Raw genomic sequence first — 21,681 nt, forward strand, 5'->3', positions numbered from 1 at the left:
TTTTTGTTTCATGCATTCAGAATGTAAGAGGGTTGGACAGTGGGGTTAGGAGAATATTTGATCTCAGTACAATAGAGCTACACTACATGAAACTTGGCAGACCCCTGGACCAGGAGGACATGCACATTTCTTAGCATCTGGCTAAGGCTCTAAGAAGGGGAATTGGCCAGGGGCAGGCCTCTTATCCTCTCAACTTTCAAGCAGTGGGTATGGGTAGATTTCTCTTGATCAAGGATGAGTAAACAGAAAGAAAGGAACTTGGGAGGAAAACCTTGAAGAAAAAGTGAAAGGAATGACATTCTAAAGATTCAGAGAAAGAGCAGATTTCTGAACACTACATACTTTAAGATCCAAAAGAAAATATTTAAAAGCAGTTTTGCAACTTTAGTAAGATGTAAGAAAAGGCAGTCTTTATTAAATACAAGTGGGAAGCAATAAAAAAGAATAAGCATTGGGATCAAAAAATAGATGAACCAACAATAGGAGAAATAAGGAAGAATCAAAAGAAAACTGATGTGAAATCTTCAAATTAAAATCAATACTACAGGTAGTAAATACAAACTCAAGAGGCTCTCTCCATAATGCAGGGGAAAGACAAAGAGTGAAAAATGATGAGAAAGAATATGATTGATAATGAGGGGGAAGATAGGGAGCAATCTAAGAATCATAGGTGTTTCTGGAGGAATAGGGATAACTGGAAAGAATATGATTAATCGGAGCTGTAACCATAGAAAATATTTCAAAAACTAGAATACAGACTGAGAGGGCTTCACACTATTCTAGGCGAAATATGTGAAAAGACACCTCGCCTAGGAATGTCTGGGAAAATGTTTGAATTATAAAGATTAAAAAAAAAACAAAAAACCATCCTGCAAGAATCCAGCAGAGTGAAACCACCTAAATAGAATGGAATAGAAAGCAGACAGACCTCCATGGCACTAAATTCCAGAATTCAATAGAAAGAAGACGAAAGGGCTGAGATGGAAAGAGAACATAATCATCCCAAATTTCAGACTCCACTCATTATCTTTTATCAATATAGACAACAAGAAAATGATTCCCAAATACTTAGTGGCTCAGAAAACAACGTATCTGAAGATGAAGTTCAGCCTACTCAGATTAATCAATTTGGGGAGCGAGGAAAAGATAGTATTAAAAAACGGTGGTAACATCATTAGGAACAACTCTGATCAGACCAAAGAGGAAATTTTAATGATCCCACAAAAAATGTGGCTGGGTTAGAGCTCTTTTCATAAGGCATCTGAACAATTGAGAGCAAGCAATTTCAGTATTTACATTCCTCACTAAGGGAACAACTCCTTATTTAAACATAAGACATTTCTCCTTCCAACAGGATTATCACCAACTTCTAAAATGTAATCATAACTAAGCAAACAAAGAAATGTATCCACATTTGCCTATCAAAAAATTGAAATGAGTTACTAAAAGGAATTTTTAGGGGTGAAATAGGCAGGTTTAGGAAATTTTTTAAAAATAAGGGGTCCCTGGAAAAAAACACAGGGCTACAGAGTTGTAAAAGGGTACATTTCCATAAGACAAGGGAACTGAGAGTAGCAAAAGGTACACATTTACAGAATAAAGGGAAGGAAACCCCTCATTCAAAGAAAGAGGAAGGAAAGCTCAGAGGGAACAGGAGAACAATAAGGGAGAAGGAGGGAACCTCCCATACTTCACATGACACTTGAGCTCAGGAGTTGCAATAGTGACCAAATCAAAGGGGACCAATCAGGGGGGATATTGAGGCACAAAAAACTGCAGGCTTTAAAAACTGTAGGAAAAGGGACTCAGTGGGAGTCTGTGCTTACTAGTATTTCTCAATAAATTTCCACCTTTGCTATACCACCTTTCATCCCTAGTTTCATTCTTTGACTCCAATGGACAAAGAGCCCGGGAAAACCATCCTGCCCAGGGGAACACCATGCATTCCAGTCCAAAGTTCTCGTTTCATTATCAAAAAATTCCTATAAGGGTCTTTTCAAATGATGAAAATTGTTGGGGTCCATCCCCAGCAGGTCCAGGGGTTCCCAAAGATGTGGACGGAGTCGGCGAAGAATGAAGGACACAGAGGCAGCGTTCAGTTGGTCATCATAGCTAGGTTCTCTTTTTTATTGTCCTGTTACATCTATATTTATACTATTTGATCCTATAAGCATGCCTCTATAATTACATCATGGTATGTTTTGGGTTACGTTCTACAGTTCCTTGTTTCTTATCTGACCTTAGCCAAAAATCCTGTCTCTATCTAGTTCTGTTGATTTTAATCTTTTTATTTTTAATTTTATTAAATCTTTATTGTTCAGATTACATTTGTTCCTCTTTTTTTCCCCCATAACTCCCCTCCTCCCAGTTCCCGCCCCACCCTCCGCCCTCACTCCCCACCCACTGTCCTCATCCATAGGTGCACGATTTTTGTCCAGTCTCTTCCCGCATCTCCCATTCCCCTTTTTCGCCAAGAATAGTCAGTCCATTCCCTTTCTATGTCCCTGAGTCATTGTAATCACCAGTTCATTCTGTACATCAGATTATTTATTCACTTGATTCTTAGATTCACTTGGTGATAGATGCATGTTTGTTGTTCACAATTTGTATCTTTACCTTTTTCTTCTTCCTCTTCTTAAAGGATACCGTTCAGCATTTCGTATAATACTGGTTTAGTGGTGATGAAGTCCTTTAGCTTTTCCTTATCTGTGAAGCTCTTTATCTGACCTTCAATTCTGAATGATAGCTTTGCTGGATAAAGTACTCCTGGTTGTAGGTTCTTGGTATTCAGTACTTTGAATATTTCTTGCCATTCCCTTCTGGCCTGCAAAGTTTCTGTTGAGAAATCAGCTGACAGTCGTATGGGTATTCCCTTGTAGGTAATTGAGTCTCTTTCTCTTGCTGCTTTTAAGATTCTCTCTTTGTCTTTTGCTCTTGGCATTTTAATGATGATGTGTCTTGGTGTGGTCCTCTTTGGATTCCTTTTGTTTGGGGTTCTCTGTGCTTCTTGGACCTGTAAGTCCATTTCTTTCACCAGGTGGGGGAAGTTTTCTGCCATTATTTCTTCAAATAGGTTTTCAATATCTTGCTGTCTCTCATCTTCTGGCACGCCTATTATTCTGATATTAGTGCGCTTGAAGGTGTCCCAGAGGCTCCTTACACTATCTTCGTATTTTCGGATTCTTTTTTCATTTTGCTTTTCTGGTTGGGTGTTTTTTGCTTCTTCGCATTTCAAATCTTTGACTTGATTCTTGCGCTCCTCTGGTCTGCTATTGGGTATAATATTCTTTATTTCAGTCCGTGTATGCTTAATTTCTAGTTTCTTTATCGTAGCATCGAGGGTCTCATTAGTTTTTGTGAGGCTCTCAACAAGTTTATTGCAAGCCCTCAAAATTGCGTTTGTTAGCTCCATATCCTCCATTTCTGTCATGTTTTTTTGTCTCCGCATTTTTTATGCTTTCTTGGTGCACCCCCTTGTGGTCTTTGTGCGCAGTCTTGTTCTAGTTAAGCCTTGATTGTTGTAGTTAATACTAGAGGGATTTGCCCACCAGGCTGACGGGCTGTGAGAATCACCTGTGTCTGCCTGGGAAAACTTCTGTCCTCTGGGGAGGTGCTAATCTAGCCTTTGCCTGAGGTGATCCAGCAAATGGCTCTGCGCAGGGCTTGGGTGGGGCAGGTTGCACGGGATCAGCAGGGTGGGCGGAGGGAGCAGTTATGGCTGCTCTCAGTCCCGTTCCCAGCTGCTGCAAACTTCGGAGAAAAAGCTGCCCTTAGGTTCCAACTGATGCCGGACAATCCCGCTTCTCCCGTCTGAGTCTGAGTCCCTAGAGACTCGCCCGGATCTGGAGCCCAAAGTCTGAGACTCACTCCCGACCGAAAACGACAACCGCGCCCTCAGCCACCAGCCCGCTTTTCGCATGCACCTCCGCACCTTTAAATTTTCCACACTGCACCTCCTCTGAGCCTCGGGACGCTGCTGTCTTTCCTTCTAGTTGAAGAGTCTCTCCTCAGCCAGCTTTCCTGTGGTTCTGGGTGATGTCCGTTCCGTCTTTTAGTTGTATTTTTGAAGTGGTTGTTTGCGGCAGCAGTCTCCGGTGTTTACCTATGCCGCCATCTTTCTACCGATTTTAATCTTTTCTAGGTTAATCTCTGTGTTCCATTACAAGGGCTATTCCAAGGTCACTGTTCTATTGCTTTACTGATAAGCTACAAGGAAGTGACAGAAGGAGATTATCCTACCCAGTAAAGGTTATGTCCTCCCAGCCTCGCTGCTTGCCTTCCCTGGAACTGCCCTATGTCGGTGGATCTCCAGGGGTATAGGCTTTGGTGCTTTCCCTGGTGGGCAGACCCCTGGGGATGTGGGTCCAACAAGTCCCAAATTTATTGCCAACAGTCTTAGTCCAAGTTCTTCATAAGTAGTACAAGGTATTTCTGTAACACTAGGGGGATTTACTGATTTATTCTCTTCCTTAGTCCTGTTAATCCCTAATCTGGGGAAACAACCTTTCTCAGGGAGGTGGACCTGTTTAAAACACATAGCGCTAAGAGGGGGAGCAAACCATATTAAGAACAGTATGCCAGGTCCCTTCAAACATAAGCTGTGCAGATGTTTCTTCCCTGCAGCGACTGTGTCAAGCAGCAAGGGTGGACCAGCTTCCGGCAAATTCCCCCATTTTTATTTTTTAAATGACAGCACGTGTAAATCAGCGGCCACCTCTCGGATTGGGTTGTTTAAGACTCGGAAGACCTGTTTGTGACTTTGCCAACAGGTCAGTCCGAGGCTTAACCCTATATCGGCTCCCCACAGAAAATATGGAGGATCACTTTCTTTCCTGCTTTTCTGTGTTTGCCAAACTTTCCTTAATGAATACAAATTATTTTTATAATTAAAAAACCTTATATTAAAATTTAAATTTTTCTAGAGCTCAAGACCTGGAAATACATTTCTTCTACTGAACTTGTGGGTCTTTTAAAATATTCTTAAAAAATATTTAGAGTTAATATATAAAAGAATGATGATGTAGAACTGCCTAAGCTAGAAGCACTGACACTTTCTAACTCTGGTACCTTGAGCAAACTACTTACTTCTCAGTGCCTCAGTTTTATCTACTCTAAAATGGGATAATAAAATTCCTACTTCTTAGGGTTGTTCTGAGGATTAATTAAAGCTCTCAAAACAAATTGTTGGTACATAATAAATGCCCAGCATGTGGTGATGATAGATGGTGGTGGTGATAATGTTTCTATCAAAGCTAATTCTACAGCATCTCTTTACATCATCAGAACACCCAATATTTAATACTGATATTAAATAAAAAATAGTTCTAAATAATCTGACAGTTGGTTTTTTTAAAATTATGTCATGACAAAAATGTAAACTTAATAATGCAAGAGGGATGAAAATCAACCTATTTCTAATACTTCAGAATGGTTGCACATCAATTAACTCTAAATTATGCTACCAAATTCCATCTTTTTAAACAATGAAGGCTATATGTGTTTGGAAGCTACCATTTGAAGCCAGAATTTATATTTAATGAGAAATAGTAATTTCAATTATTACAATATCCAATCCCCTAATACACAGTCCCTGGCTAAGTTTTTAAAGATTTAAAGAAAAGGGTCCCAATGGGGTGTTTCCTCCATCCCTTCTCCCACCTCCTTAATTGCATTGGCAGCAAACTGCTTAATTATCCTTTATTCAGGAGGGGACTGAGACCTGGAATGTGTAAATCAAAATACCTCAACCCTACAGTGTCCTCCGAATGTAAGATATTGTACATCTCTACCAAGAAGCTCATTTGTAATCTTAAAGCTAGGACAGACTTTGTGATGAATTAAGAGATGTGTCATGAGCGTAGTTGGGTGTATTGTGGGTAATACAATCTAGTCTTTCAATTAGATACATTTTCCTTTTATTTGGCATTTAGTATTTCTTGTCTAATTGCCTTTTGTCTGCCTTTAAAAATATTGCCCAATTGTCACAATATGCCATGTTATTGATTTTGTTTTATTTGACACAAAGTACTGCTCTGTATCAACTGAATGTTGGCTTCCAGCTTTTCCCTAGATAAAAAAAAATGAGCTATTTTTTTCACTGGAAGCAAACTCTTTTCGTGGTTATCAGTCAACTGCCAAGAAATCTCCATAGGAGCCTCTGGAAGAGTAAAAAACTATACAATACCATGTGTACATTTATTTGCAATTGATTTTCTGTTTTAAATTTGTGACAAGCCTAATGTTTTGAAAATCAGATCAGCTTTAAAAGAACAGTAAGATCCCACTATTTTAAACCATCCCAGAGAAGATCCTTTGATAATTTGAAGCATTATCTTATAAGAATTAAATAGTGTACGGCTGAATAATCATGTCTAAAGACACATATATGTCTTCAAAAAGCAGCATATACCTTTGCATTGTCCGACAGTAACAAATCTGATCAATATTACTGAATTTTCCAGATGTTGAGCTTGACATTTTTGGAACATCTGCAACTGGGGTGGGCAGCTTCCTTTTGTTCACCCTCCAGGCTCAGTTTCATAATGTAACAATTAGCCTAAATGGCTGGTGATTAGACTAACTGTAGCCTCTCAGGGTAAAATCAAGGTCTCAGGAGTGGTCTCCAAAAGTATAAGGGAAACAAAACAGCCTTGGCTCCTTGTTCCTAAACTTCCGTGTTGGCCTGACATAATCTCAGAAGGGACTCCAAGTCCTGCACAGTGAAGTTAACAGTCTGGGAAGGACCCATTCTGAGGCTGTCTTCCTTACCTTATTACAAAACAGAGGCTGACATTGAGCCGCGAAGCACTGGGTGACCCCATTTCTACACATGCATTTGGCACACGAACTCAGCGGCCAGTCCTCCCCATCCTGAAACACACGGCCTTCGTAGGAACAGGACTCTGGAAGGTCAGAGAAAGAAAAATTACTGGGGCGATTGCACTTGCTGATCCCAGGGCTGATGCATGGGTGTGTGGCCAGTGCAATCACATGGGGTCCCATGTTGGGCCCCAGCACAAAGAAGGGCGCCCCATTCTTAGGGTTTAATGCTTTGCAGTCATTGTACGGAGTTCTTTTTTTTTTTTTTTAAATATATTTTATTGATTTTTTACAGAGAGGAAGGGAGAGAGATAGAGAGTCAGAAACATCGATGAGAGAGAAACATCGATCAGCTGCTTCCTGCACATCTCCTGCTGGGGATGTGCCCGCAACCCAGGTACATGCCCTTCACTGGAATCGAACCTGGGACCTTTCAGTCCGCAGGCCGACGCTCTATCCACTGAACCATACCGGTTTCGGCCGTTCTTAATAACTCTCCATTTGTAAGGGAAGTCCAATGAGCATGCACTGTAGTTCAGGGTCTCAGCTGGTGCACAGTCCCACCTCCCGCTTCCTCTTTGCCTTTCTGGGATGAACTCTCCACCTCCTGCTCCAAAACCTGCTGCCCTCCACCACCCGGGGGCCTGGATGCGGTGCCAGGGGAGTACATGTGTCCTAAGCACCAAGTAGCAGGGTGGGGTCCTAGGAACCCATGGAGGACTCCACCCGCCCGGCAAGTATCTCCACACCTGAGGGAATATGATATAAAATATCAAGTTGAAAACAGGACAGGTTGAAAAGTCCACAGAAGGAAAGAAAAAGCATCCCCCACACCCCTGGCTTTTTGCACAAGGCGCCCCGCACTTTTTCATTTTGCACACCACCCCGCAGATTATGGAGTTGGCCCTGGCTGATCCTCCAGTCTCTCCAGACAAAATGCTTCCAATGAGTCTTTCTCATGGAGACCAGGAAGAAAGCCTCCTAAAACATGAGCCAGAACCCCACAGACTCACACTGCCCACTCTCCACTCCACCCCTAAACCCTGTGGGGTTCAAGCATTTTTATTTGCAGGGTAATTTGACTTAAAGCAGCTGCCAGTCCCTTTCTGCTGAGTGAATCAGAAAGGCACGAGGCAAGCATTCTACTTCCATCATTTCCTCACATGCTATTTAATCCCTGGAATGGTTCTCCAGGGGAAGAACTGGCCAGAAATGGAATAATTGGGGATCAGAAAGAAACCAGGGGTCTTTTTAAAGGGAAAAGACAAGAAAAGTAGAGCTTCCAGGTGCCATTAAGTAAAAAAAAAAAAAAAAGAAAGAAAGAAAAATTAGCTATTACTTGCCAGGAAAGAGCATAATGCAGCCATGACAACAATTCACATTTATTGTGAAGGAAGGGGACATATATCCGTAAATGTAATAAAAGTGGTACTTGGACCAGGAGTGAATTCCAAGGAGAGGGCCTGGCAGTGTGCTGCTGGCCTGCCGAACTGTGCCTTGGTTTGGAGGCAGGCATGATCTCCACAGCAAAGATGCAATAAAGACAGATGAAATACCTGCTTCCTGCTCTGTGTGTCTTGGAGAAAAATGTTATGCCATCTCAAAGACCAGCCAGCAGAATTAGTGCCAGTGATACCACATTCAGAGAGATTTGTTCGTTCTCCTCTCTGCCAGGAGCCCGGAGGAACTACCTTGTCCTTATGGAATCACATCAAAGGATCTTGTCCCTCCTTCCTTTCCTTCTCAGGAGCTATGAATGCAAAGGGATGCATCTGGCCATGGCAAAATAGGTAAATCAGGGACTTGCAGAATGCTAAGTTTGGGAGGAAGCTTAAAGATTTGTTCCAACCTCACTCTTTGCAACATCCCTTCCTGCCAAGTGCAAGGCTCCGTCTTGTTCCAATAAGAAATGGGGTTGGGAATCTTTGAACCACATTGAACGTGAAAGAGAAGAGTTGGGGTGTCACTGGGTGAACCTCAAAGGCAAAGCGGATCTCTTTTTATAAGCTCATACTCACTCCCAGGGCCCACACAGATGGGGCAGCAGCTTCCTTCAGGGATGAATTCCAGCTCCTGGTGTCCACACAACAGCGGTGGGCATGGTTGGGGACTACATCGGACTTCTCCGTGAGCGCAGGAGCACATACTGCACACAGAGGAGGCCCACTCTGTCCCATGCTGAGTGTCAGGGGGGGGAAAGAAAAAGAAGGTTATTGCTAGAATACACGTTTTCATTTGGCCAAACACAAACCAACCTTTTTAAATGAAGAATGGAGCCCAGGAAAGATGGAAGAAGGCTCTAAGCTTGCAAGATTAAGACCAGGGTTTGCAATGTCCCAAGTCTAAAACTTAGCTTTTATTTTATTATCCCTAAGATTATATTTGAAATTTTCAGAAAAGCACAAAAAGGAAATAAAAATTACCCCAATTCCATCACTTAAAAATTCTATAAAGCCCAGAGTAAAATTCACACACTTACACATACAACTACTTAATATTTTATAATGGTTATATTGTTTTCAATAGCTTTCTCAATTCTTTCTCTCCCTCAGCTCACCTTCCCTCTCTTCCTTCCTCTGTGACCCCTCTCTCCTTTCTTCCAATGACCTCATGGTCCTGGGGAAAGTGTGACAGCCAGCAGGAGGCACCTGCTCCATCCGGTTCTCACACAAACTGCAGAGTCCACTCATTCCCTGTGAGAGTGCCCGTCGACACTTAGAGAACGCTCCCAATCCACTTTAGACTGGGGTACAGCATTCCCAGAGCTAGCACTGTCTCAGTGATCTAACGGAGCCCTGTTTTTGTTCCCATGTGATTTACTGAGTACCCAAAATATCTAAATGGGCCACTCTCAGGTGTGATGCAGAGTAAGAGGAGGTGAACCCTAAATGTAAAAAGCTACAAATATGTGGATTGCTTAGGGAAGTAGCTGTCAAAATATGTTCTCACAGGCAGAATGAAATAATGGTGGCCTTTTACAAGAGGTAGGGAAAAAAATTAGCTTAATGAATGAAGTTTTCCTCCTATAAGATTTTCTTTAATACTGGAACCTCCTTTCTTTTGCCTCTGTTAATGTAGTATAGACTTCTATTAAAAAACATCACACATTCCCGGTGCTCAATCACCTAATGTAATCTGGGGATTACAACTGTGTCACTGAGAAGCATAGAAAATGAAGTCCTTTTGCTTCTGCACAAGCCAGCATTCAGCATAATTATTCATCTCTCTCAAACACAAAAGAACTCTGTCTTACCTAAGCAAGTCAGTACCTCTTTATTCGGCAAATGGCTGCAACATTGCAAGCACTGCCAACCTTTCATTTTGGAATTACTAATAACCTGTGCTATTATTGTAGCCATGATAATAATAGGTAGTCACAGTCATTTAATTATTTGGGAACCAAGCCCTCACCTCACTGTCATGAAGGTTTCTGTCCTCTAGGTGGCCTTACCGGGAGCACAAGGGGACAGCAATGCAAGTCATATGCTGAGTCCGACAAACCAAGGATTTCCTGGGATGCGTGTGTGTTCTGGAATCCCAGCTCAGCCCAGTCTGCTTTGGGGACTATGGGTCAGTGACTTAATCTTCCTAAATCTCAGTTCCCAGATAGCTGATTAAAGAGCCAACAAGAGGGGATGGCAGGTAGAAGGTGTGCAATTCTCTCCCCGATTTCCCCGGCATGAGTTCCTGGCCTCCCCCCCCATGTTCACACCGACATGCCAGCTGTGGTTGTGGGAATGGACATGCATGCCAGACCAAGTCCTCTCCCATCAATTTTCACTTCTGCTATAATTAAACACAAAATTTCAAATGTAGTACAGCATACAGATGGGCAAGCCCACAACTTACTGATAGACCTAAGCATAAAAGCTAAGCACGACATTTCAAGAGAAAAATTGACAGGTCCTGGTGAGATAAAATTTTAAAAGTCTGTCAAAAATACATTCTAAACAAACTTAAAAGGCAATGACAAACTGATTTAAAGATTGCAAATTATATTAATTTAAAAAAATTAACATCTAAAAGTACTGACAATAGGAAAAATCTCAATGGAAAAAAATGGCAATAAGCTTATAGAATATTCAACTTTCTTAATTGCAAAGAAATATTAATGAAAATAAAATTGGATATTATTTAAAATCATGTAAGGGAAGAGTTAAAATTCATAGTAGCGCCCTAACTGGTTTGGCTCAGTGGATACAGTGTCAACCAGCGGATTGAAAGGTCCCAGGTTCGATTCCAGTCAAGGGCATGTACCTTGGGTGCGGGCACATCCCCAGTAGGGGTGTGCAGGAGGCAGCTGATCAATGTTTCTCTCTCATCAATGTTTCTAACTCTCTATCCCTCTCCCTTCCTCTCTGTAAAAAATCAATAAAATATGTTTTTTTTAAAAAATTCACAGTAGTTAGTGATAGAAGCTGCAGTGGAAGGCATCCCCACCACCACCACCCCCCCCCCCCCCCACCCCAGCCTTCCTCACTGTAGCATGGGGATAACTCAGCCAGGTGGGGCCTGTGCTCTCTGTGATGTCCTCACTGGGTTTATCATTAGACACAGATGATTTTAAATGCATTTAATAACAACCATAGATGTTACAGCCTCAATACTCAAAACCTTTAGATGCTCTGACCTACTAATTTCACTTTTAAGAAGTTATTTTTTTTAAAAATGATCACTGAAACACATAAAAGTTTAAATACAAGAAATTCCATTTCACTGTTCTTTATAGTAAAATTAGAAATATTTTAGTGAAAACTGGAAGCTACCCAAATGCCTAATAATGGAAATTATTGGAAATCATGCTCTCCAAGAATATGCTAGGGAACTATTTAAACATAATATTATATTTAAAAAAGCAAGCTATAAACTGTGTACACAGTATAATTACAACTATTTAAGCCCTATGTCTCTATCTATCCATCTATCTATCTCAGTATCCACCCATCGCCACTGCCACCCCCCTCTCCAAAAAACTGAAAGAACCGTAATGGTGGTTTTTAGAGTTTGGGGATTACTAGTGGTTGTTTTCCTCTGCTTTTGTATGCTTCTCTATTTTCCAAATTTTCATCAATAAACATTTTTACTTTTGTCATCAGAGAGCAAATTACTGTTTAAAATATATAATGAATCATTTATATATTTTAAGTAAAGTAAAATTTGAAGGCTGCATATAAAACAACTTGAAGTGAACTTCTTTATTACAAATTAGGAGATTGCTTCTAAACATCTAGTCATTTCACTTCATTAAAACAAGAGCATGATTTCTTTACTACTCAGAAACACTGTCATTTCTGAAACATTTGCAATCACACCACCTTTCAGACAGAGACCACAAAAATTAATTATAACAACAATCTGTCAATCACCAGAAGAGTTTCATCTGTGAAATGAGAGGGCTGTGTTCGCTAATCTCTCCAGCACTTTCAAACTCTCTAATGATGTAAATCTATTATCTAACTCAAGAGACATAAAACTAAGCAGGGGATTCCCTCTTCACAATAAGCGGGAGAACTATGGGAATAACATGGAACGTTCAGCAGGAAAACGGTGTGAAAGCCACAGAATAAGCGCCAGAGGATGACCCAAAGTGCACAGAGTAAAGGAATTACTCCCATCTCTCACTCAGGGTCAAGTCACAGAAGTCCCCTCCTTTCCATCGCCTACTCCTGTCCTTAAGGCAGTGAACCTCTCTCACCGAGGGGAGATTAGGGATCAAGGGGTTCATCACGTGCTAATAGATAGAAAGATGGATGGATAGATAGATAGACAGATAGATGGATGGATGATAGATACTATAGACACATAGATATAATTTCAGTGCTCTAATACCTATTTACAAAAGCCTTATTTATTTTATAGGCACCTGTAACAGCAAAGAGAGCTTTGTAAAATCAAGGAGTAACAGCTATCCAATGCCACCCACCCAAAAGACCCGGGTTTATCTGTGCCATCTTAATCTCATGGATACTTTTAGAATACATGAGTTTTTGACACTGGGAGAAAAGCATTCTGCAGACATCTTAAATATATTCTTTTGTAAATCCTCACCCGAGGATTTTTTCCATTGATTTCAAGAGAGAGTTGAAGGGAGTGGGGGCGATGGGAGGTGCAGAGAGAAACATGGACATGAGAGAGACACATTAATTGGTTGCCTCCCTCAAAGGCCCCTACTGGAGCTGGGGAACCTGCAACCAAGTTACGTGCCCTTGACGGGGGAATCAAACCTGCAACCCTTTGGTCCACAAGCCGATGCTCTAACCACTGCGCAAATGGCCAGGGCTTAAATATATTCTTATGCACAGCCAACCAGCAAGTCAGCTTGGCTGTTGATATAATTCCAAAGAAAAGATAAGGTCGTAAAGTATTTGCCTCACTTACTGTCAGAGCAACAAAATAATTTTTCTTCCTATAATTTGTTCCCGTTATGAAGTTAGAGAGGTAGAATACTAAATATCTGGCAATGTTCAGTGCATATTATAATTACATCCTCTAGGTTGAGAAGAACAAGGCTGCAGAATTCAATACTCATTTCTTCCCCCTCACACATAAATTAGTTCTCCTTTTAGCCTCAGAACAGGCAACGTGAACAAACCTCTCCCTCCGCGCTCCTCTATTCAGTCCTATGTGGGCACCAGGGCGTTACCACCTGCCACTTCCTTTTTTTAGTGAATCTTCAAGCATTATTTTTCTCTGACATGATCTTATCTGGTGCTGGTATAAATTAGTGCAGAGGAGAAGAAAGGGGATTAATGGTCCTTTCCCCTCTCTTTCACAAGCTAATTTGTGGGGAAAAGAACAGGGGGAAAGCATTCCAGCACTCTTTAGGAAAACATATTTCAGGCTTGTCTCCCTGTCTGGTTGGCAAGGCTGGGCAGAGATCCAAATGCTAATTTGAAGGGATAGCTTTGGGGAGGTCATGGATGAAACAGTCCCCCAAATGCTGGCGGTAATAAGCCCACGTAAAACTGTCAAATCACCTGCAGTCAGCCAAAAGGCTCAAGTGTTTTCCTCCCTCCAGGGAAAATGTTGGGAATGCCAGTTGTATAAGATGCTGCTGCCCTGCAGGCAAAGGAGGTTCTCTAGCAGGAGGTGAGGCTGCTCACTCAGAGCAGAGCCTCTTGCTGCCCTGAGCTCTACCACCCCTGACTTTCCTTCGTTTCAACCCTGTTCTCTGGAGACATTTCCACTGGTTCCCCTCCTGCCACACTCGATCCTAAAGCTTCTTCTAAATCTCTCTTAGGGGAAAGCTTTTACCGCAGACCACAGTTCCTAAGTTCCTAAAACACCAGGCTATTTTATAGCTCCTGGGAGCGAGTCTCCATAGCCTGCCCCATGGGATGCAAGCCAGAGGCTAGAGAGGAAAGTGCTCTGGAAACTGCTTACCAACAAGCTGAATGGGGTGGGGGGTGGGGGGTGGGGGGTGGGAGATAGGAGATGGGGGTGAGGAGTGAGGGGGAAAGGCTCCAAGATTCAAGGGGGAAAATCACCTGTGATGCACGTGATAAGGTGAGACTCAGAGCAAACCCAGAAAAGCATTTAACCCACTCAAGAAGATAAACACTATTAAGAAGGATGTGGCAACAATCTAGAGGAAGTGAAGAAAGAAAGAGAGGAAGGAAGAACAGGAAGACTAGAAACATGAGCATTTTAACTTTATTAAGACTAAAATTAGGAGACTCTGTCTTGACTTAAAAATAAATCATCTTCCATCTCTATTTGAAGAAGTAGAGATTTTTTTCCCCCTTAAACTACAGTTCCTTAAATATAGCCCTTTTCTCAGCTACATCAGTACCAGAAATATAATTATAGCATTTTCTGAGGGAGTGTATTTTGAAAGTTGCATATGGAAAAGGGCATGTGGATATGTTCTGACCCAGTTTAGAGCTTTCCACGTGATGTGTTACAGTGGAAGGGGTAAGCCGCGAGGGAGGCGGGCAGAAGGAAGACTTTCTGAACTCTCCCAGAAAAAGTAGGCCAAGCGGATCTCCAACTAACCTATCAGCAGGTCTGTGGTCCAACGACCAATATGCCCTGGGACAAGTACATGGATGAGCTGAAAGAGATGTCCCCATTGTCTGAGTCCTCCAGTCATCAATGTTTACTGAGCACCTACTCTGGGAAAAGTTCAGTGCTAAGTGCCAGGTTAGATGGGATGCAAGGAAGATCACTCTAAAGATATAGAAAATGTCAGTGTTCTCAGGCTTCTTACATCAAGATAGGAAGCCTGCACATGTGCACAAACGTCACATGAGAGAGCAAAATGCTAAGTGTCAGTAGAGTGGTCCATGCGAAGAGTGAATGAACTCTGTTTTCCCATGTCCCTGGTACCAGCTCTTGTTTGAGAAGTCTAATGTTCCCCAGTTCCTGATCTTATTTTGACCCTATGCGCTCCTTCCCTTGAATGATTTAGCTTGGTGTTTTGACCTTGAACCACCCACCTAATACAATCGTTATGAAAAGGCATTATTGCCATCACCGGTCTGTCCTGCAACACCTTCCGTTTCACATGGATCCTCTTCCGTGGAGGGCAAACCTTACATCACCCAACATAACACAGGCTGAATCGAGCAGCACAGAGGATACGTGCCGTGAAGACATTCCCAACATAGACCCTGCCTGGCTGCCTTTCAGCAGCACATTGTGCAGAAGTGAAAGAGTGGCTTCCTCAGGTGAGTCAGAGACAGTGGCTCAGGCGAGATGATCCCGTCCCACGGGGACAGTGCATTGTCCTGGCCGAGTTTTAGGTCCGCACACTGAATAGCAGCCGAGAGTGGATATTATCAAATCCTGTTAACCTCTGCTCTCTCCTGAATGGGTAGAGGCACTAACTTGGAGAAAGTTTTGTATCAGGTGGAAGATGAGGATTAAAGCAAAGAGCTTCTTTCCATCACATTCAACGTCACCTGCTGCCTCCGGGTAACACTTAGGTATGAGTAAAGATGGACTAACTGTAACCATTCCATTTTCATAACTTCTATTATAAACCTGGCAATGGTACTTCTAAATCAGCATTTAGTGGCTCAAAATTAATCCCAAATGATCTGAAATGAGAAAGTGTAATAAAGGAATTTTAGGACCAATTTCTAGTACTGTGATTCTAAACGGGGGTCGCTGAGGATTTTGCCCCTTTGGGGGAATTTGGCCATGCATGCAGACATTTCTGGTCATTAGACTGGGTGCGGGGGTACTGCTAGCATCTAGTGTGTAGAGGCCAGGGATGCTGCTGAATTTCTTACAGTGCATAGGACAGCCCCCACAACAAAGCTTAAAAAGTCAATAGTCCTCAGGTTTAGAAACTCTCCCCTAAGGGAAAGAAGACCAGGGTTCTAGGTCAGGTTTTCCCACTTATTAGCAATACCACATTGGGCAAGTACTTAAGCTTTTTGCAATGCAAGTGTTTCATCTTTAACACTGGAATAATAATATCTGCTCTACTCACCACTCAAATGAAAAAGTGGGATGTGGTATATAAAACCGAGTTGGCACTTTTATTATTTAGCATCACAACTTCTTCAGCATCAACATTCTCAGACTACGCTTTACACAGACACAAATTCAATCTATGCATATTTACATAGGGTCTAAGGAATAAATAGGGCAGTTTTAATCTTATTCAAGAAACCCAAATGCCTGTGGAAAGTCAAATGAGCTTCCGGCCCTCCAGAGCCCAGACAAAGGAAAAAAACACCTCTCTTGTCAACACAAGGTTAGCATTCAGCCTCCCCTTGTCAATGATCTACAGACAGAGAATCACCCCTGGGTCAGAAAACACTTACCGCATAGATTTTCTCTTCGTGATGGCAAGACCCACGAGTCGTGGACACACACTCGGGGCAGCACTGGTTGGCGGCTATTTGAAGCACTTCTCCCTGTGCATTTAAAAACAGCTCAGTGTTTAACAGTGGCAGCACTCACAATGGTTCTTTGCACTTTAGCCATCTCCGATGCACTTAATCTCATAAGTTTCCATGGGTGACAATAATAGACAGGATAAACCAAATAAACAAACAAAAGGGATTCTCTCTGTCAAGATGAGCTTCGTCAAAGATAAAATGAACCCCTTTGTAGAAGCAATTTCCTTGGAAATTGTCTACATCTTTTCACATCTAACGAAGTGAAGAATTTTGTTCACTAGAAATGCTTCATCTGAGTGTCACATAAGAAAAGCAGAGAGGGTGAGAGAAGGACTGTATCTTGACCTGGGTAGGGGTGAGGAGTGGCTACAGAGCTGGTGGCCCCAGGTCTTCCAGATCTCCTAGAGAGGTCAGATGCAATCAGCCTCTGGCAGGGGGTGGGGGGGAGGGGGAGCGCTGCGCTTCTGAGGTTCACTTTTACCAGGGACTCGGACAGCAAGGCAATACTGAAGGACAAAGCTGGGAAAGGAAACAGCATTGTTGAGGTATCATGTGTACTGTGGAGAGCTGGTAGAATTCATGGGCTCCAGGAAAGACCTACATTGCTTTTCAAGGCTTCCATAATGGCAATTGTGTTTCCTAACAAGATGTGATACTATCAAGGGAATGTGCTACCAGGAGACACCCCAGGAGTTATTGGGAAGTTGTCACATTAACTAACCATCCATTTGCCACTGTGAGTAATCCATTTATCTAAGAGTTATTAAAACTATGGTGCAAAGAGCTTATGTTTGTCTTTATGGCCAGTGAGTCTCCTGTTCAATCCTCTGCTTTGACTTGTTCCTCCACTACATATGTCCTAGCGTTTCCTCATTCTTGAGATGTGGCAGAACAGGCAATGAGTGATTTCAGCCAAAAATGTTAGGAGATCCTACATCAGCCAGGAAATCATAACTGTTCACAGAATAAAAGTCTACAAAGAATTCAGCTGCTAGAATGAAAAAAAAAAGTGTGTGTGTGTGTGTGTGTGTGTGTGTGTGTGTTCATGTTTCCTTGTTATTTGGGGCTGCTTCTATTTAAAAAATTGAGCATACAAGAAAATTTATATAACTACATTCACAAGAGTGGGTGAGCAATGGGACTAAGATTATCAATCCATAAAGCAGATAAATACACCAGTAACAGTAATCACCAAATTCTTCCTACTTGCTTTATAAAGGATAAACATAAGATATGGGATTTTATAAAATTCTACATACTATGCAATGTTAATGACTTTCCAGAGAAGTATCCTCTGAACCCCAAGAGAAACGACACTTGTATAGTTCCCACTAAGATAGTCAAATGTGGAAACTACATTAGCCTAATTTGCACTAAGAATTTCATATAAATAGAAAATGAGATAAACCAAGTGTTTATATTCTAATATGGAAACAGAGAGCAAGGGGAACAAGCAGGTAGAATGGGAGATTTCAAGGGATATTATATGCCCCCATGTTAGTTTTCTTTGTTTTACATAAAAACTAATTTTCAGATATGGCCCTCAAACCTCATTTCATAAATATACAATCCCTTATTTATGAGTGGCAATGAGGGGTTTCCGTCTTGAGTCTATCTATTGAACTTCTGGTTGAACATGAAAGATGATTTGGAGCTAATGAAAGAGCAAAATAATTTGCATGTGGGTGCTTAGAGAAGGAGAGACAGGGAGTTCTTGCTACCTCACTGTGAAACCTTGCACAGCTGTGTGAGCTGTGGGCTACATGGAACACATAAGCCTATTGCCCTCCAGGCTCTGCACTGCGGAGCACTGGGAAGTGGCCACATGGGCAAGACATCAATGAAGATCGCTAGGGGTGCTGGGCAAGATTACCTGTGTAGGATCTAGAAGAACCAACTAACAATAATTATGATGATAATTTGATAATTATAGCTAACACTTATTGAGTACTTAAAATAGCCAGGTATGCAAAAGGAGGTTTACAGTTGTTCATGCAGAGAAATATATAATACAAGAATCCTATATAGTAAAAGCCTAATATGCAAATCAACTGAATGGTGGAACAACTGGCTGAATGACTGGTCACTATGATATGCACTGACCACCAGGGGGCACACGCTCAATGCAGGAGCTTCCCCCAGCCCACAGGTCCCAGGCTAGCCAAGGTGGGTGCCAGCGGGGGCCCGATCGCCCTGCCATTTGCCTCCCAGAGGGAGGCGACCGGCAGCAGCAGGGGGCGAGACCGGTGAGTGGGCAGCACCAGGCCAGCCAAGGCAGGTGCCAGCAGGGGCCCCCCCATCACCCTACTGGTCACCCCACAGATTGGCCCTGATCGCCAGCCAGGCCTAGGAACCCTACCCATGCACAAATTTTGTGCACTGGGCCTCTAGGAAATAATAATAGGAGATACACTCTGTGTTTCATGCACTCACAACTGTAAACCTACTATTGCCCACCATACATGTACACATATATGTGTGTATGTGTATATATGTATATATGTACATATGTGTATGTATATGTATATGTATGTGTGTGTGCATATATATATATATTTTTTTTTTTAATTCTCACAACAACTTGATTAGGTAAATACTATTATCTGCATTGAACTTTGCAGCTGAAACCCCACTCCATGTACTAATACAGTTGTTCCTTTGCATGGCATTGTCCTCTATACCTAGATATTCTCCAGAAATCCTTAAGAGGATTTGTTCTGACAGGACTGGTTCCTAACTGCCTGTTTTTATTAATTTGAGGGGGGGGGAGGGAAAGAGAGAGGGAGAGAGGGAGAGAGAAACATGAATGTGAGAGATGTTGCCTCCCATAAGCGCCTTGACTGGGGATCGAACCCACAACCTAGGTATGTGCCCTGACCAGGAATAGAACCCACAACCTTTTGGTGTACGGGACAACACTACAATAAATCGAGCCACCTGGCCAGGGTTACCTTTTACCTGCTGATCGTGTCTTTCTAATCTTCTTAGGTTCACCTCCCTTAAATGTTTGTGTTCCCCAAATTCCATCCTTGGCCTTATACTTTTTTCCCCCCACACAATCTCTTTGGATGATTTCATTAATTCTAAAAGTTTGCACTACTATCTATATACTAATCATATCCACATACTACCTCCAACCCTATCTTCTCCTCTGAGATTTAGACTCATACCCAGCTGTCTTTATGAAATAGGCACGTGGTGTTTCCATGGATACTTCAAACTCAACGTGCCCCAAACTGAAATCATCATTTCCCTCCCAGATGGGATGCTTTCCTTCACTCTCCTATATTCTCAATATCAGTTGATGGCTCAGCTAACCAACTAGTCATCAAGTCATAAATATGGGAGTCATCTCTCTGTTTCCTTTCCCTCGCCCTCCTACTTTCACCCAGTCCTGCTGATTTATCACCTAAATATTTCTTGAGCCTGCCCTTTCCTCTTGCTCCCGACACTACCACTGTTCCCGATTTAAGTACTCTCCTTCTCATCTGGATTAATCTCACAACCTCTGAACTCATCTCCTCATATCTAACATTATGTATTATTTTCTAAAAACCAGAGAGAGATTTCTAAAAGAAAAGCTGGCTATTTACCCATATGCCTGAAACCTTCATTAGTATTTAATCATCTTAAAAATAAAATTCTAAGCTTCAGAGTACACCATACAAGGCTCTCCATAACCTTAACTTACCAACTCTCTGGCCCCATCTCTAATTCGTTCATATGGTCAGTCAAATAATATTTACTGATGCCTACCATATGTCAGTTGCTATTGTAGGTGTTGAGGATATACAGTGGACAAAAGAGACACTAAACAAGAATGGTAAGTAAAATATAGAGTATGTCAGAAAGTAGTGAATGCCAAGAAAACTAAAGCATGAAAAAGGGATAAGAAAGGTGTGATATGGGATGGAGGATTGCAACTTTAAATAGAAAGATATTCAGGCAAAACATAAAGGAAGTAAAAGATCAAGGCATATATATATATATATATATATATATATATATATATATATCAATCTCTGTAGGAACAACAGAGCAAAGGCCCTTTGGCATAAGTGTGCCTGGCATAGCCACTCAACAGCAAGCAGGCATGATGTCTAAAGCAGAGAGAGTAAGGGAGAGAAGAGTTGGTTAATTAATAGGGTGCAATAGCACCTTAAAGGTCACTGTGAAGAGTTACTGTGAGAAGAGAAGCCATTGGAAGCCACAGGAGGGGTTTAAGGAAAGAAGCAACATGATCTGACTTCAATTTTGGTAGGATCACCCTGGCTACTATATCAAGATTACAGTGAAATAGGCAAGTACAGAAACAGTGAAACAAGTTAAGAGGTTAGTGTGAGAATGAAGCAAACGATGATAACAGTAAGAGCAGAGAAAGAGCAGAGAAGCCCATGTGGAATGTACTGTTTCATGAAGAGCTGGCAGGTCTGCTAATGATGTGGGATGTGGGAGAAAGTAGGGAGCTAAGGATGATGCTGTTTGCTGACCTGAGGAAGTGGACGAAGGGAGCTGCCCTTTACTGAAATGGGAAAAAATAGGAGAGGAACAAATGAGGAAGGCATAAAATCACATTTGGTATAAACAAGGGTCAGAACTTTTGTCTGCAAAATATTTTTGCCTTTGATCTACATCATAACTACACAACTCATCACTATAATGCAGTCATGGCAATATGTAAATAGATGAGTCTGTCTGTGTTTCAATAAAACTTTATTCATGGACACTAAAACTTGATTTCATGTAATTTCCACATCATGGAATATTGCTCTCTGTTGATCTTTTCCAACCATTTCAAAATGCAAAAATTATTGTTTGTTTGCAGTCATAGAGGCTAGATTCTGTTGGTGGCCCCCTAGTATAGAACACATTTAGTTTTCAGTGATACAGTCTGTGTCTTATAACAGTGAGTTCAGGGCTTTTGCTGTGATACCACAATTATTCATGTGACATGGAAAAGGGCATGTTTTCATTACCATAACACAATCAGCTCAGATTTTGACATGAA

General features: G+C 41.8%; 1 protein-coding gene across 1 annotated transcript in view; it reads right to left on the bottom strand.

The window, feature by feature from the left end:
* Nucleotides 1–21,681, bottom strand: part of FRAS1 (Fraser extracellular matrix complex subunit 1) — a 444,205-nt gene that overhangs the window by 260,627 nt on the left and 161,897 nt on the right. The window contains exons 4-6 of the mRNA XM_070394313.1: nt 16,596–16,688; nt 8,838–8,997; nt 6,769–6,902 (exon numbers count right to left, since the gene is read on the bottom strand). Coding sequence (XP_070250414.1) covers nt 6,769–6,902; nt 8,838–8,997; nt 16,596–16,688 — 387 coding nt within the window. The remainder of the gene's footprint in view (nt 1–6,768; nt 6,903–8,837; nt 8,998–16,595; nt 16,689–21,681) is intronic.

The sequence above is a fragment of the Myotis yumanensis genome, unplaced genomic scaffold, assembly GCF_028538775.1.
Source record: "Myotis yumanensis isolate MYYU_CA2020_CCGP unplaced genomic scaffold, mMyoYum1.0.hap1 SCAF_1, whole genome shotgun sequence".
NCBI lineage: Eukaryota > Metazoa > Chordata > Mammalia > Chiroptera > Vespertilionidae > Myotis > Myotis yumanensis.